The 13,304-nt window shown below is 41.2% G+C and overlaps 1 protein-coding gene across 1 annotated transcript in view; it reads right to left on the bottom strand.

Moving 5' to 3' along the window:
* Positions 1–25: 25 nt before the first annotated feature.
* The window catches only part of ell (elongation factor RNA polymerase II), a 39,157-nt gene continuing 25,878 nt past the window's right edge, over positions 26–13,304 (bottom strand). Inside the window, exons 3-12 of the mRNA XM_067597238.1 lie at positions 12,830–12,951; positions 11,296–11,459; positions 9,543–9,793; positions 9,307–9,431; positions 6,342–6,423; positions 4,013–4,628; positions 3,612–3,678; positions 3,218–3,389; positions 3,049–3,093; positions 26–2,954 (exon numbers count right to left, since the gene is read on the bottom strand). Of these exons, the coding sequence (XP_067453339.1) occupies positions 2,850–2,954; positions 3,049–3,093; positions 3,218–3,389; positions 3,612–3,678; positions 4,013–4,628; positions 6,342–6,423; positions 9,307–9,431; positions 9,543–9,793; positions 11,296–11,459; positions 12,830–12,951 (1,749 nt within the window). The 3' untranslated portion in view covers positions 26–2,849. The remainder of the gene's footprint in view (positions 2,955–3,048; positions 3,094–3,217; positions 3,390–3,611; positions 3,679–4,012; positions 4,629–6,341; positions 6,424–9,306; positions 9,432–9,542; positions 9,794–11,295; positions 11,460–12,829; positions 12,952–13,304) is intronic.

Below are 13,304 nucleotides of genomic sequence, written 5' to 3'. Positions count from 1 at the left end.
ATGGACGGCAACAACAGGTTCAGAATTTCACAAATAAGGATTTTAAAGAATTTTATTGAAACAAAGATCAATTTCAGTCCCAGTCCCTTATGGTTTTCAAAAAGCGTGCTTTGGGTTTTAGCGCCAACATTTCATGACTCTTCTCCAAAGCCCTCTTTGCTTATACAGCAGCATGTATATACTCAGAGAAAAGAAAGGAAAAAAAAAAACCTATACAACAGGTCATTTTGGCACAATCAACTCATACATCGGTACTTCTGTGCTGGCATATCGTTATTTTCAAACAGTTTGCTCTCTGTCGGAGCAAAATGTCTTAACTGATACTCATTCACAATGGATTTTGACCGTGATAGAGGTGTAATACAGTAATCATGTCAGAATGTTGCTAGAAAAAGAGAAAAAAAAAAAAAAGGTGAAGAGTCTTTCTTGTTGAAGGTTGCAGTACCGGGCGATGCTGAGTGTTGATTCTGGTGACAAAACATTCACAAACTGTAGCTTCCCTCACTTCCCCTCCCGCCCAGACATCATGAAGTCCCACGTCTAGCCTCAGTCTAGACCCAGCACTGTTCAGCATTGTTGTGATGAGTCTCGGAGCATTGGCTTGAATGTAGTGTTTGCATTAGCAGAGTGATTAAATCTGAAACCCTGACATTTCTCTGAAACACTTGAGCCCAGTTTGACAAATCCTGTCTGAAGCAAAAAAGGAACCTCATCTGACTTGTCCCAAGAAAGGAAAAGTGTCTGCGGGATGATAAATTATAAAAAGCCAAAAGAAATGATAACAGGAAGCAGAGAATACTGTGACATGTTCCTTTGCCAACACTTGATAGAGCACTTTGTTTCATCCCACTCAGTAAGCACTTTGGTATACATGCTGGTCAGAGCCAATTGATCACATACTAATTCTGTTGGACTAGGCCTTTGCTTTGATATCCTTGGGCAGTTTTTTTTTTTTTTTTTTTTTTTCAAGTAAGAGATACAAAGACTGTTCATTGTAACACATTCATAAAGCATGCACTCTGTTGGACAAAGTGAAAAGTTTTCATTTGGACAAAACCCCCAGGTAACAGCAAGATCAGGAGAAAAAAGTGCTGATTTTTCATATTCACATAAAAAGATCGATATTAAGAAATGCATTCACTGACTAAACTCGACTCGCTCAGGTGAAGTTCTGATACAGCATTTCTAATTCGTCTTCGGATACGTCGAGTGGATCCGTCTTTCGCGCAACGATTCTCAGAGAGCAGTGCTGATCCAGGAAAATCGTTTTTAAGGTCAATCCTCGTGACATCACGTTTTGAAAAAAGGCAAAACTGGTCGCAGGTGATCATTCCTTCTCTGAGGGCTTTAGAGCCGAGGACCCGCTTGGGGGGCTCCGCTCGGAAGATGATCGAGGATGGCTTCATCTTAACAGTCGTCTCGATGGACTACCACGAGGGTCGATGAGCAGACAAAAACTAAAAATGGATCTTTATATATATAGACACTGTAAACAGGATTGTTCTAACATAACTGCAGGTGCCAATGACGGTAACTTAAGAGATATCAGATCTGTGGATCAACCCAAATCCAAATTATGAACATTCTGAAGATGAGAAGAAAAAAGCCTGCAGATCTGCATCCCCCGTCTGCATCATCTTACAATTAGAGGATCTTCTAAAGCATGGAGAAGAGTAAAACGAGTTCTATTGCTACAAAAGCCATCATGAACTAAACTGAAAAGACAACCAATTAAATAGCTTAGAGAGCTAAATATATTTTTTTCCCCCATTACATCTCCACTGATGAACCATAACTAAGGACCACTGCTGTAACCGTTGTAACCGATGAACGAGCCCTGCAGCTCGTCATGACTGAGTGAGGAGGACTGGGTTCAAAGAAAATCTACAGCTCTACAGTGACTGGAGACTTTTCACACACGTCCCCCTTTTTTTTTTTTTTGTTTTTTTTTTAAGACATCTGCACATGATTTAGAAAAGAAAAGCCAAGCGCACAAACCTGCGTCTGACCGTGTGCATTTAGAAGCATGGTTTTGATTTAATCAATAGCAATATCGGCATCTCTTTAAAAAGAGAGAGGAAAAAAGAAAAAACGCCAACAGATTGACAATTAGATGGGCAAGGCAGCTTCTGAATAAAATACTGGCTGACATTCAAGATGTGAGGACAGAAAACAAGAGAGACAGCTTTTAAGTACTGATATTGAGGAGTGTAAAACAGACGTCCCCCCCTCCCCCCCCCAGTTAAGTGTCAAAAATAAATAAAAAGAGAAACAGAAATAAATTCAACATCACAACCATTCGTTTCAGTATATGGGGGAAAACTGATATATCATTCACTTAATTTTTCTTTACTCAAAACAAATTACTTGCATTTTGCTTACAATCTGCAGTTTCCATCTTAGTGTCCCCTTCTCTCCAGTTTCAAAAGCAGGAAAGATTATTTGGATATCTCCTTAGAAAGCGGAGGTTTCCACGTTTTGACTCTTTCACACCTCTGTGCACTATAAGCAGGGTGGGCTGAGAAAAAACAAAGCCACACAGAACCTTTTTTTTTTTCTGGATACATTTGTAACCAACACAGAAGGACATAGCCACACTAGGCACAGCCCCATCTTCCAAAAAGGAAAAAAAAAAACAAAACAAAACAAAAAAAAAAACAAAAAGGAAAGATAGAGAAAAAGATCACGTATCCTGCTTAGTCCTCACTAGAGCCTTTGGCCCGAATGAGGGGAATACTCCCTTCATGGCATATTTCATGAGAACATTTTTAGCGCAAACAGAATCCAGAGTTTTCCTTTATCTGCTTGGTTTCCAGAGATAACAGGGAAAACAACATGTCTAACTACTTTTAAAGAAGCTGTTGATCGTACTCGGCAATAAGTCTCTTTATATGTGCCAGTTTGTTGTGTAGATATTCACAGCGGTTCTTCTCTTGGCTATAGTTTGGATTAGTCTGCAAGGGATATGAGAGAGCACAGAGTCACAAAATGATTTATCACCTCAGTTACAGTTACACCATTTGAATCAGTTAAAATAGGAAAACCTACCTTTTTTATTTTATGATACTCTTGAAGTATCTGATTGTGGATTGACTGTGAAGAGAAAACACACAGAAAGAACAATGGATATGAATAAAACTAATAATACCATACAGTATAATGAGCCAGTAAATTTTATGACTGAAATAATATTTTGTGTGTCCTTTAGGGAATCCACCTTGTACTTGTCCGTGCCTTGGTGGAGCTGCTTGAGCTCATTGTCGAGCACAGTGAACTGCCGGGTGATGCCCTCTATCCGAGCATGCAAACCCCGGTACTCACTGTACTCAGCGTTGAAATCGTTTTTATATCTCTGACGCTGCTCCTGAGAGTCAATCACTGTGTATTTCCTGGGAGGGAAATGAGAGAAATTGTTACTAAATTAAGTCACAAAGTAAACATACATGTCTGTACAGGCGCTTAGTTCAAGTGAGGGAGGAAAACAGTCATTAAAGGGAGACTCAATGACACAAACCAGTTAAATTAATCCAATGAAATAAGAAGAATTCAAACTTTCTTAGCTAGCAGCACAGCTGTAGCTCTATTGAGACCTAAAATAATTAAATACTCACAATAAATAGTCTGCCACCTCAGGTGATGACGAAGGAATACTGGTACTGTTGCACATCCCATTCAGATCTGAAACGAGGTCGCACAGTTAGAAAATAACACTAATCTTTATATGTAGTTTTTGCTGTGTAAAACCTGCTGTGGAAGGCAACATCACAAAAAATATCATTCATCATAATTAGGTGTGTATTTGAGGTTAGTGAAGGCATAAAGCTGAACAGCAGGGGTCTCTGTTTAATCAGTGAGTCCCACACTAGTCACATGATGCATCACCTACTCACAGAGATGACTAACTGGTGTCCATCCACATATGAAGTATTACTTTTATTCAGAAATCTTCTGTGATGCAAAAGCTGTGACAGTGAATTGAGCAAATAAAGATATTTCTGTGTGTCACTCTCACCTGTGCTTTTTTGTGGAATACTGTTGTTTTTGAGGTTTCCTGGGCTCATCTCACAGGCTCTATTAGGCTCAGGCACGCGCTCCTCACGACTCTTCCTCTCCTCCTTCTCTTGCTCCTTTTCTCTTGTCCTCTCCCTGTCTTTGGTCTTCTCCTTGTCTTTATGCTTTTTGGACTTCTTCTTGGACTTGTTGTTGGATGAAGGACTCTTGTCCCGATAAAGATTCAGACCTGTGTGTCCAGGGGATGACGTGCCGATGCTGGGCGCGCTGAGCATCGTTGGCCCCGAGAACAGTGAGGGAGGTTGACTGAGCCTCTCGGACACCACCGTTTCCTGAGAGTCGCAGTCGCGCCCGTTGTGGCTGGAGTCGTTGCTGACGTCCGACAGCGCTTCGAAAGGGCGAGGGATATCCAGCATGGGGAGCTGCTGGGAGCTGGACGTCATGGCGCCGTCTGATAGAGAAACTGCGACTCCTGCCTGCGCTCCACCTGCCTCTCCTCTCCCGTTGGAGGAGCTGAGCTTGCCATTAACTGGGGCTGTTGCAGCCTTGCTGGCGAGGTGTGATATCCTGGGCTTTTTGTTGGCGAGAGGGTCAATAAAGTCAGCAGCAGGCCGTTTCTGGCAGAAAAAAAAAATAGCAGTTTTAGTGTCAGAACCTAAAACACACTTCAGTATGAATTCAATTCACCTTAGAGTGAGCGAGGGGAAAACCTCAGTTCAGGTCAGAGCAAACAAAAATGGTCTGAGCTGTGGAGGACAAGGCAGTGCACAGAGGATTTAATATGGGCAGAGAGATGGAGGAAGCATCACAAAGAAACTGAGTATAAGAGAATCTGTATTTTATTTAGTAGCACTGAGACTATGATTACTGCGCTGTCTTTTCACAATACCAGGGATTACATTACAGACAAGCCCACATTAATGTCTCTGGGAGTGGCTGACCCAAACACCCTGTTGGCTGTACCAAATGGAGGATTTTGGAGTTCTGAAACAACAACGAGAACCACTGTGGAGCTTCGTTTTGGCGTGCAAGGCTCTTCAGACCATTTCCACACTAAGCGCCCAAAAAACTGACAGCAACAGTCCCACTTCAGATAATGGCTGTAATGATTTTTTCTTTTTTAAACGAACAAAAAGACCTTTTGTGAAAGACCAGTATAAATGGAAAACTTTTTGAAAATGAAAATGCCAGTGTGAACGGAAACAGTTACCAGATTTATTCACCTCAGTGTGGACATAGCCATACCCTGGTTAGCCTTGCAGCGCTGCCTGATCCATCCCTCACCTATGTGAAGTTTACACACAGCTTTACCTGCGGTGCTCTTTTTTTAATGCCACTGAAGCAAAAAAGAGCCTGCTTGTGTGTTTGTATACTGTGTTTACTGAGGGAGGGAGCGGAAAGGAAGGGACATACAGTAGATGTCTGAGGGGAGAAGAACCTGAGAGGAAGGAGCTATTAATATAACAGAGCAGCTCCTCCTACCTCTACCTAATGGAAGTGTAAACAATGGGTACACTTGGGAGTCTGGACTGACCCAGGAGCAGGACAGGGAGTATGAAAAAATGAATTTGCGATGAGGAGGGAGAAAAGAGTTTCACTAAGAAGTCTATCATGGAGGATATTTGGTGTTTGGTGTAATAATAAAGCTTCAGCACTCATGCAGGAAGTATATGTTTGATGGAAGGCTCTTGAAGAGCTCACAGCCATTAGTAAGTCATATTGGGGAACTGGAACCAGTTCGGTAAACATGCAGTGCAAACGTGCTTCTGAAATTCACTGAGGAGACTGAGAGGAAACACAAATCAGTTTAAAGGGAGCCAGAGAATTTAGAAAAAAAACTCTCCCTGGGAATAGCAGCAGACTGCAGGAACAACGCAATAGGCTGCAGTGTTTGGTAGCACTGTAGAGCAATTAAACCAATACAAATCTTTGACAAATAATGTGATTTGTGCAATGGCCCAACCATTTCTACTGGGTCAGCTGGAACAGTTAAAGGCAAACAAGCTTTGGTTAAAGATTAGCTAAGCACACTGTATTTACACTATTGAGTTAACAAGCAGTTTTGAGCAATAAAATAGCACAGTTTATATCCCCAGAAACATCAGGTTCTCTCAGAGTTTTTATATTTTCAAATAGCCAGAAATAAGAATAAATATACTCTGACATACGCGATAAAGCTTTCACAATATTGAAATATCTTTAAGAAAATATCCACCAGCAGCCAGCCGTATGACTTAAGTACAACTGGGAAAGAGAAAGCGGAGTAGCAGCTTGGAGAAAAGGAAGTGAGAAGAAGTGGGAGGCAGGCAGAAGAAGAACAGGAAGCTCACCTGAGATGGCGAGTTGCTGGCCAGCTCTTTGGGCGGGCTCTCTGGTGGAGGGGCAGAGCTGTTCTGGGTCTGGCACAGCTTTCTGTGAGAGTGAACATACACACACACACACATAGACAAAAAAAAAAAAAAGGTTGATGTAATTTCTGTGGAATATGAACTTTGCATACCCTCATGACAGGGACAATATGTACCTGCTGAGGTCAACTCTGCAGGTCACAACTAGATTTGTTGATTGTTATTGTTGCCAACTTGTTTGACCAGGCACTTGGAGACGACACCTCGTGGAATCTGTTAGAAAATTTATTTGCAGCCATCTATGCTCTTTGAGCTCCAAAATGCTCTATTCCAGAAAAAAAATGACTCTCCTTCACAGATACAAACTGTGAAGCTGCCATTTCTTCAGTGACAAGCTAATTTTGGGATGTTAACCACAAGATACAACAGTTGCTTTGTGAAGATGAGTGGGTAGCTATGACAAACGAGCAAAAGAGGGGCTATTTGACACAGCAGCATGTACGCACACTTCATTTTGGAAGATTCAATCTTTAAATTTGTTCACAAGTTTTCTGCCAGTTTAACAGCCTACAGTGTTTAGTATATTGCAATTTAATTCACAATATTAATACCATAAACTGCTTCTTCTTTTAGAACATTAATACACAATCCTGCAGTATAATCTCACACACATTGCTGCATGTTTATTTAAGGATGAGCAATTTTGTCTGCTAGTTCAAGATAAGTGAGAAACTGACATTTCACAGTGACAAAGAGAGAAAGTGAGAGAGAATATGGTGCAGCAGCTCACTTAGTGTATGGATGCTATTTGGGAGGTTTATCAGGCAATAAGCACACTACACAGTTGACTACATGGCTATTCGATGAGATCAGGGACATATTGTATTTGCACTAGTCTTTCTCTGACCCCTCCATATGTGGCATGAGTAACAGCAGTATTCACACTTGTGTTTAGATTTGTGAACTTGTGATCACATCAGCCAAGAACCATCTTAGTGCCAAGCGTGAACAGAGCCTGAGATCTATTATGATGCGCAAAACTGTGACCTCATTATGTACCAGACTAATCTGTCACAAAGCAGCGATGTCAAAACAAAAGAGACGTGCCAATACACAGCTCCTAACTAAACCTTTCCAACCAGTTATAACCAGCTCAGCCAAGATGATGTTAATTCTTAGCGTGCCAGCCAACTCATTGATTCTGTCTTTTTTTTTTTTAAACATAACATATTCAATAGCAGTTAAGAATGAATTATTTCAGTCTGCCTGCTAGAACAGACAGCTCTCGCTCTGGTTTACTGATGCACTGAAATGCACTTACATGACATTTTGTTCTGACATGTAAAAGAGCACAAAGGAGCCACAGCTGATGACATTATCAGTAGGGGGCAGTTGAGTACACAGAGTCTTGTCAATGCCCCACCCTAGTTCAATCAGGGCGTGTGTGTTTGTGCGCGTGTGTGTCCGTGGTGGGGACAGTCAGATAGACAGGCAGAGGCTACAAGTGAGACAGCAGGCAGACCGATACGGCTGAACCTTGGACCGGTGCCACCTCACACACAGATCAGCATGTGCTGGAACACTGTTGCATCATGGGCGCTCCAGTCATGTTGCTGTGCTACTCCTGCGTGACTGACTGCAGAGGAGCTGGGGGGTGGAGGGATGGGGGGGGAGTGTATTAGGTAGGAGGCATTGGTTGAGAGTCAGCTGATAAACTCACAAACAAAGCTCAAAGTGCGGTGAAAAGACAGGTACAAATAGGGTCAGGGTATGTGTGCAAATACATTCAAATACATACAAAACGGAAGCATGAACACACATACACACACACACAGGAAATACACTGAACAATCAGCAGTGTTCTCTTGTGCAACTCAACTATGTTAGAAGCAGTCTTAACAAAAACTGGACATTCCAGGTAAGAGGGTATTTGTTGCAGGGTCATTGCACTGAATTGCATAATATCATACTAGTGTTTCTATTCTTTTGGTTGCTCAGTGTTAACACTCCCGCTGCCCTTGCACCACAGGTAAAAACTAGGCTCATCATAGAGGATAGGAGCTATTCTTGAGTCCACTACGTAAACACAAACTGAGCACTGAGCAGTGCTGCCTGGTCTATATATAGCTAGCTGGGAGCTCGCTTTTCCTTAGTGTCCCAGATCCTGAGAAACCAGATTTTTCCACTGGGAAGAAGGCCAGTAGCTCATGCTGTCAACAAACAGAACACTTATAAGAAATTCAGTGGGGAACAGGGAAATCTTCCTGGGGACACACAGAGACACCTGCTATTCTAACAAATACAATAGTTATTTTACTTAGATATTACATCATTCTACAATGCTTTGTAGATCCACAGTTCTTACATACCGGAGCCATCACCCTGTGGTCTCACTATCGCCACAGAGAGTCAACATAAACAACAAAACAAGATGCTTTGCAGTTTCCAGTGTCATAAATCCATTCTCTTAAAAAGCCTGAGTTTTCTAATCCAAAATTTGAGGAAACTATGTTTATCAGAAGTGTGTCAAATATACAGAAGTGAAAAAAACAACAACAATAGTAACAACAAACAAAACTTCAGAAATGCAATCTGCTGCTATGAGCTCAGGAGCTTCAGCATCAGGCAGCCAGTACGTGACACCACCTAAAAGACCTAGTCACTAACATTACAAAATATATTCCCATGACACTGACTCAAACCATCAGTGTGCAAAAAATGAGTTGATCATTTAGCTGACGACAACAAGACATGCACATAACACAATCCTAAAAAGGTCAATGTACATGCATTTATTGCAAAATATGCCACTTAACCACTCCACATTTTTAAAATAACTTCTCAGCCGCTCTCAAGTTATCGCTGATGAGAATAACTGAACTTAACTGTTGTAAAAACAGTGCGACATGTAGGTTTCAAGTGAGAGAAATCCTCATCTCAAACCTACCTAAACAGGATTCTCTTGAGAAGCTGCTGGTCTCCTTCTGTGTATCCAGGCCAGTCTTTCTGAATTTCCTTATACAAAAAGTCCTTCAATGTGAAGGTGTTGTCTCTCCCATTCAGGTTTGCCACCTAGGAAATGAAAAAGAGCCATGAGTGAGTCTACTAGCCTCCAGAAGGGATAACTGCATAGTGAGGTCGAAGTGAGTGGACATATGATGGCAATAAGTGTGCATGTGTGACCTGTTGCAGGTGGCTGTCCAGGGAGTCCTTGTCTAATGGCGAGAGGCCATCTTTCTGCAACCTCAGGATCAGCTCAGGCTTCTTATAAGGCTTGAGGGCCAGCAGGTGTAAGAGGCGCTCTCGGAGCGGCCTGTGCTGAGTCGTGCTTTTCTTTAGCGTGCTGCTGGAGATGATGACAGGCCGAGATGTCCTCCGTGACGGGGCAACGTCTGAAAGGCCAGGTGCCGGTTTCCGGATCTGAACCTTCTTACCTATGGAGGAAGTGACGGAATAGTTTGACATTAGAGAAGTTGGATAAGGAATAGCCATGTAGATTTCTATCTCTTAGTAGTTTCAGTGTTAAAGAAAAATGCTGATATCACTCAGATCATATTAAACTTAATTTTCTATTTGATATCTACATTTTCATTTATCTTACCGACTAGTTTTGTAGGGCTCCACTTCCTGTCATGTTGGTGTGCACTTTTTAGTAATTCAATGTTAAAAATTACAGTGGGGGTGCAAGACAAAGGGGAAAATGTTGAGCTGAGATAGTCATGTAGCATGTAAATCCTTCTAAAGAATATTTTGATATTTTATCTTTCAGTTCAGATTCATGAGTTATGATGAGAATTTCAATTACGGGAGAATTTTGTGAACTATACTACAATCTATGTTTGAAACTAAAGCACTGGCATAAAACAAGACCTCGAGTCGCTCTCTGCTGGCAGACGGTGCATGCTTGTTTTGTTAAGAGCAGAAAATAACTATAATCTCACAAAGAAATATATATCTTTCTATAAACATTTTTTAACTATGTGACTGATAATGGCTGGGAGAACTTGCAGATGACTCACAAAACATGTATTATGCACTGATCTTTACTGCTGCCACGTCCACCCGAACTCACCTTCCATTACAAACATCAGCTATTCTCCCCGCTGAGATGTCTTTTTTTTTTTCCAGGTGATTCAGATTTCAGATGAATCTTGTGTTGCCTCCTACTGAGACTGATTTGGTTCTGTTTGGTTCCACAGCACACATGGACTAAACATTTTTTTGACTCAGTGCTGAACAGTAAATAGGCTTACACTGAATTCCTTTCTTTGCAGGCAATGAGGCAAGATTGCTGTGGGTTTCTACTGCAACTCAACACGATGCATTTTATAGCACAGGTCAGAGACCAACACAAAAAAAAAAAAAGTCAGGAAGTTGATATGTTATGCCAGGGGATGTTTCTGCCTCTGTGTGTTTTAACTACATTCATTGGGGTTAGCGAGAAAGAGGATTACTGTGTATGTGTTATATGTTTGACCACTGAGAAACAAACCACCATCAAATTCAATAAAGTCCTGGTTACAGATGAGGCATGCTGGCAGTGTGCTGGCCCTCTGCCATTCAGCCCCAGACCCAAACAACCTGTCTGGTCCAATGTGAACCCATTCACCAGCAGAGCAAGGCTACACAAACACATGAGCCATTTGGGTTTTTGCAGGGTATAGAAATTCTTCCAGTCCCTTCATGCCTGTTAACTCCCAACACCTTTATAATGTTTGAATGGAAATATTTCTTTCCAATCTATCTGAAGCCTAAATTACCAGTTAGAAAGCCACAAGAGAAATATTTCCAAATGGAGGACAAAAAAGTTTTAGGGCATCATGACAGGTGACGATTCAGCTTTATGAACTCCAAGTGGAAGTTCAACATCTGGATCAAAAGTATCTGACCAGTGCATGTTAGGTGGTCTTCATGTATCTGTACCAAGTCTCCTCACCTACATATCTCCCCCCAGGCTTGATGACAATGGCACTCCTACTGCGAGTCTCCTCCTCAACCTGGGCCATGCTTTCCCTGGCCTTTTGGTAGGAGTCGTCTGTGGCACATACTGTAATCTTGTCCTGGATTCCACCCAAACAATCCAGCTGAATGCTCCCTTCACTGCCAAAACAAAGAGGAAACGGTGAGAGAGGAAGACAGGCTTCAATAAGAGAAAAACTGAAACGAAAGACAGAAGATGCTGCATGTTTAGTCTGTCAGTAATTTGAAATAGAAGGTGAACTAAAAGAAAGAAATGTCATGTTATATTCTAGAGGATACTACTATAAAGTACTGAACATAAATCCACCACTATAAAGTTAATTCAGAGCATTAACCTTAAATCTCTCAATATTTGTAATAACTGCGCATTCCTGCCCAGATGAGATCCATTAAACACCCTGAGGGTACAACTATTATTCTTTCAATTTCCATCCGACTGTGGGTTCCCACAGTACGAATCACTGCCGCATCAAATCCCATTCTTTCCTGACTTTACGGCTCTCTTTGATTCCCCTCCACTTTGATGAGCATTTGGCAGAAAATGAGATGGTGCTGGCGCAGTGAGTGGAAGCTCAGCTCCGTCATTTGGGTTTTAGATTGGAACTAAAGGTTGATTAGGATCCAGAGATGTGGATGAACTCCACCTGACCCATTTGTTAAAAATATTTTCAGAATAATGGGGTCAGAGACTTGACAGCTAGAGAGGGAGGAGATTCTTGTTGTTCCTCGTTCTGTTTTTCTACTTCCTTCCTTTTCAACACAGACATCTGGTCCTATTCATTTGATTCAGTCAGCACTTTCTGCATATTGCATTGTGGGATAGAGAAAGTGTGCAGAATGAGTTTAAGGGGGCATGCATAAAAGGTGATGGTCACACATCCAAAGCAGATTTTGTGTCTTCTTTTCTTTTCTTCTTCTGCAACTTTATCAACATTTGAAATAAGTTTTGATGCTTATTAAATCACTTTAGAAAAATATTGGAAGAATGATGGGGGAAAGGTCAGTTTTTAATGTTTTTTGATTGGACACCATATACGACTTGACCTGTAGAGAACTCGCTCATATCATCTTTTCATACCTGAAAATTAACAGGGGAAAGGAAAACATTTGCCACTTATAAAAGGTCATTAACCTCAGATCTTTCTGTTTACTGCAATTTGGAGCCATATTTCCCAATGTGTTCATCAGGGGTGTCTGTAAAACATCTAACTGAGGGGCTTGCTGAATCACCTCAGCTCCAAACTATGTTAAACAAATAGCTCCTCTGTCTGGAAACACTCATTAAGTAACTTGAGTCCAAAGATGGTTGATTATTTACACAAAGCTCAAAGACAGTGAAGGCCTTGGTTCAAATGCTCACACCATTCTTATGCCCTTGACATTACAATTTGTGAATTTTATTTATTTATTTATTTATTTTTTGAAAGAGAAGAATTATTTGCAAAAGGAGAGGAGCGTGAAAGCGGAAGAGATGCTGCGTTTGGCCTCACCTGGTGATGTACTGCTGGATGCAGTCGAAGCTGCCCTGGGGGTTATCTCTGCCCACGTTTGACAGGTAGAAAGTAAACGTTTGCAGCTCATTGGAATTTTCTGACCGTGGTATTGAAATTTTCTGCAGATGACAAAGGAGAAACACATGAACACATGAAAAAAATTATTTAGTTTCAAATTAACACAAAGAAAAGGGCTCACAATACCTACCTACTAAAAATCAGTTTATGTTTATGCTGTTTTCCAAGCTTTCATAAATGCATATCTATTTGATTATTATCTTTTTTAAGACCTATATATGATAAACATAATTCAGATACTTTCCAGACAAGCACTAAGAAATGACTAACTGCACTTCACACCCTATCTGTAAACGCAAACACTCATTTTTCTGTCTGATATCTTTGGTACTATAAACAAATGCCAGTGCTGTGCACCTTGAAACCCTGGCCCTGACTAGGCAAAGCTGTGAAT

The sequence above is a fragment of the Thunnus thynnus genome, chromosome 8, assembly GCF_963924715.1.
Source record: "Thunnus thynnus chromosome 8, fThuThy2.1, whole genome shotgun sequence".
In the NCBI taxonomy this organism is placed as follows: Eukaryota; Metazoa; Chordata; class Actinopteri; order Scombriformes; family Scombridae; genus Thunnus; species Thunnus thynnus.
Note: the sequence above shows the minus strand (reverse complement) of the source record. Positions and strands in the feature narration are given on the sequence as shown.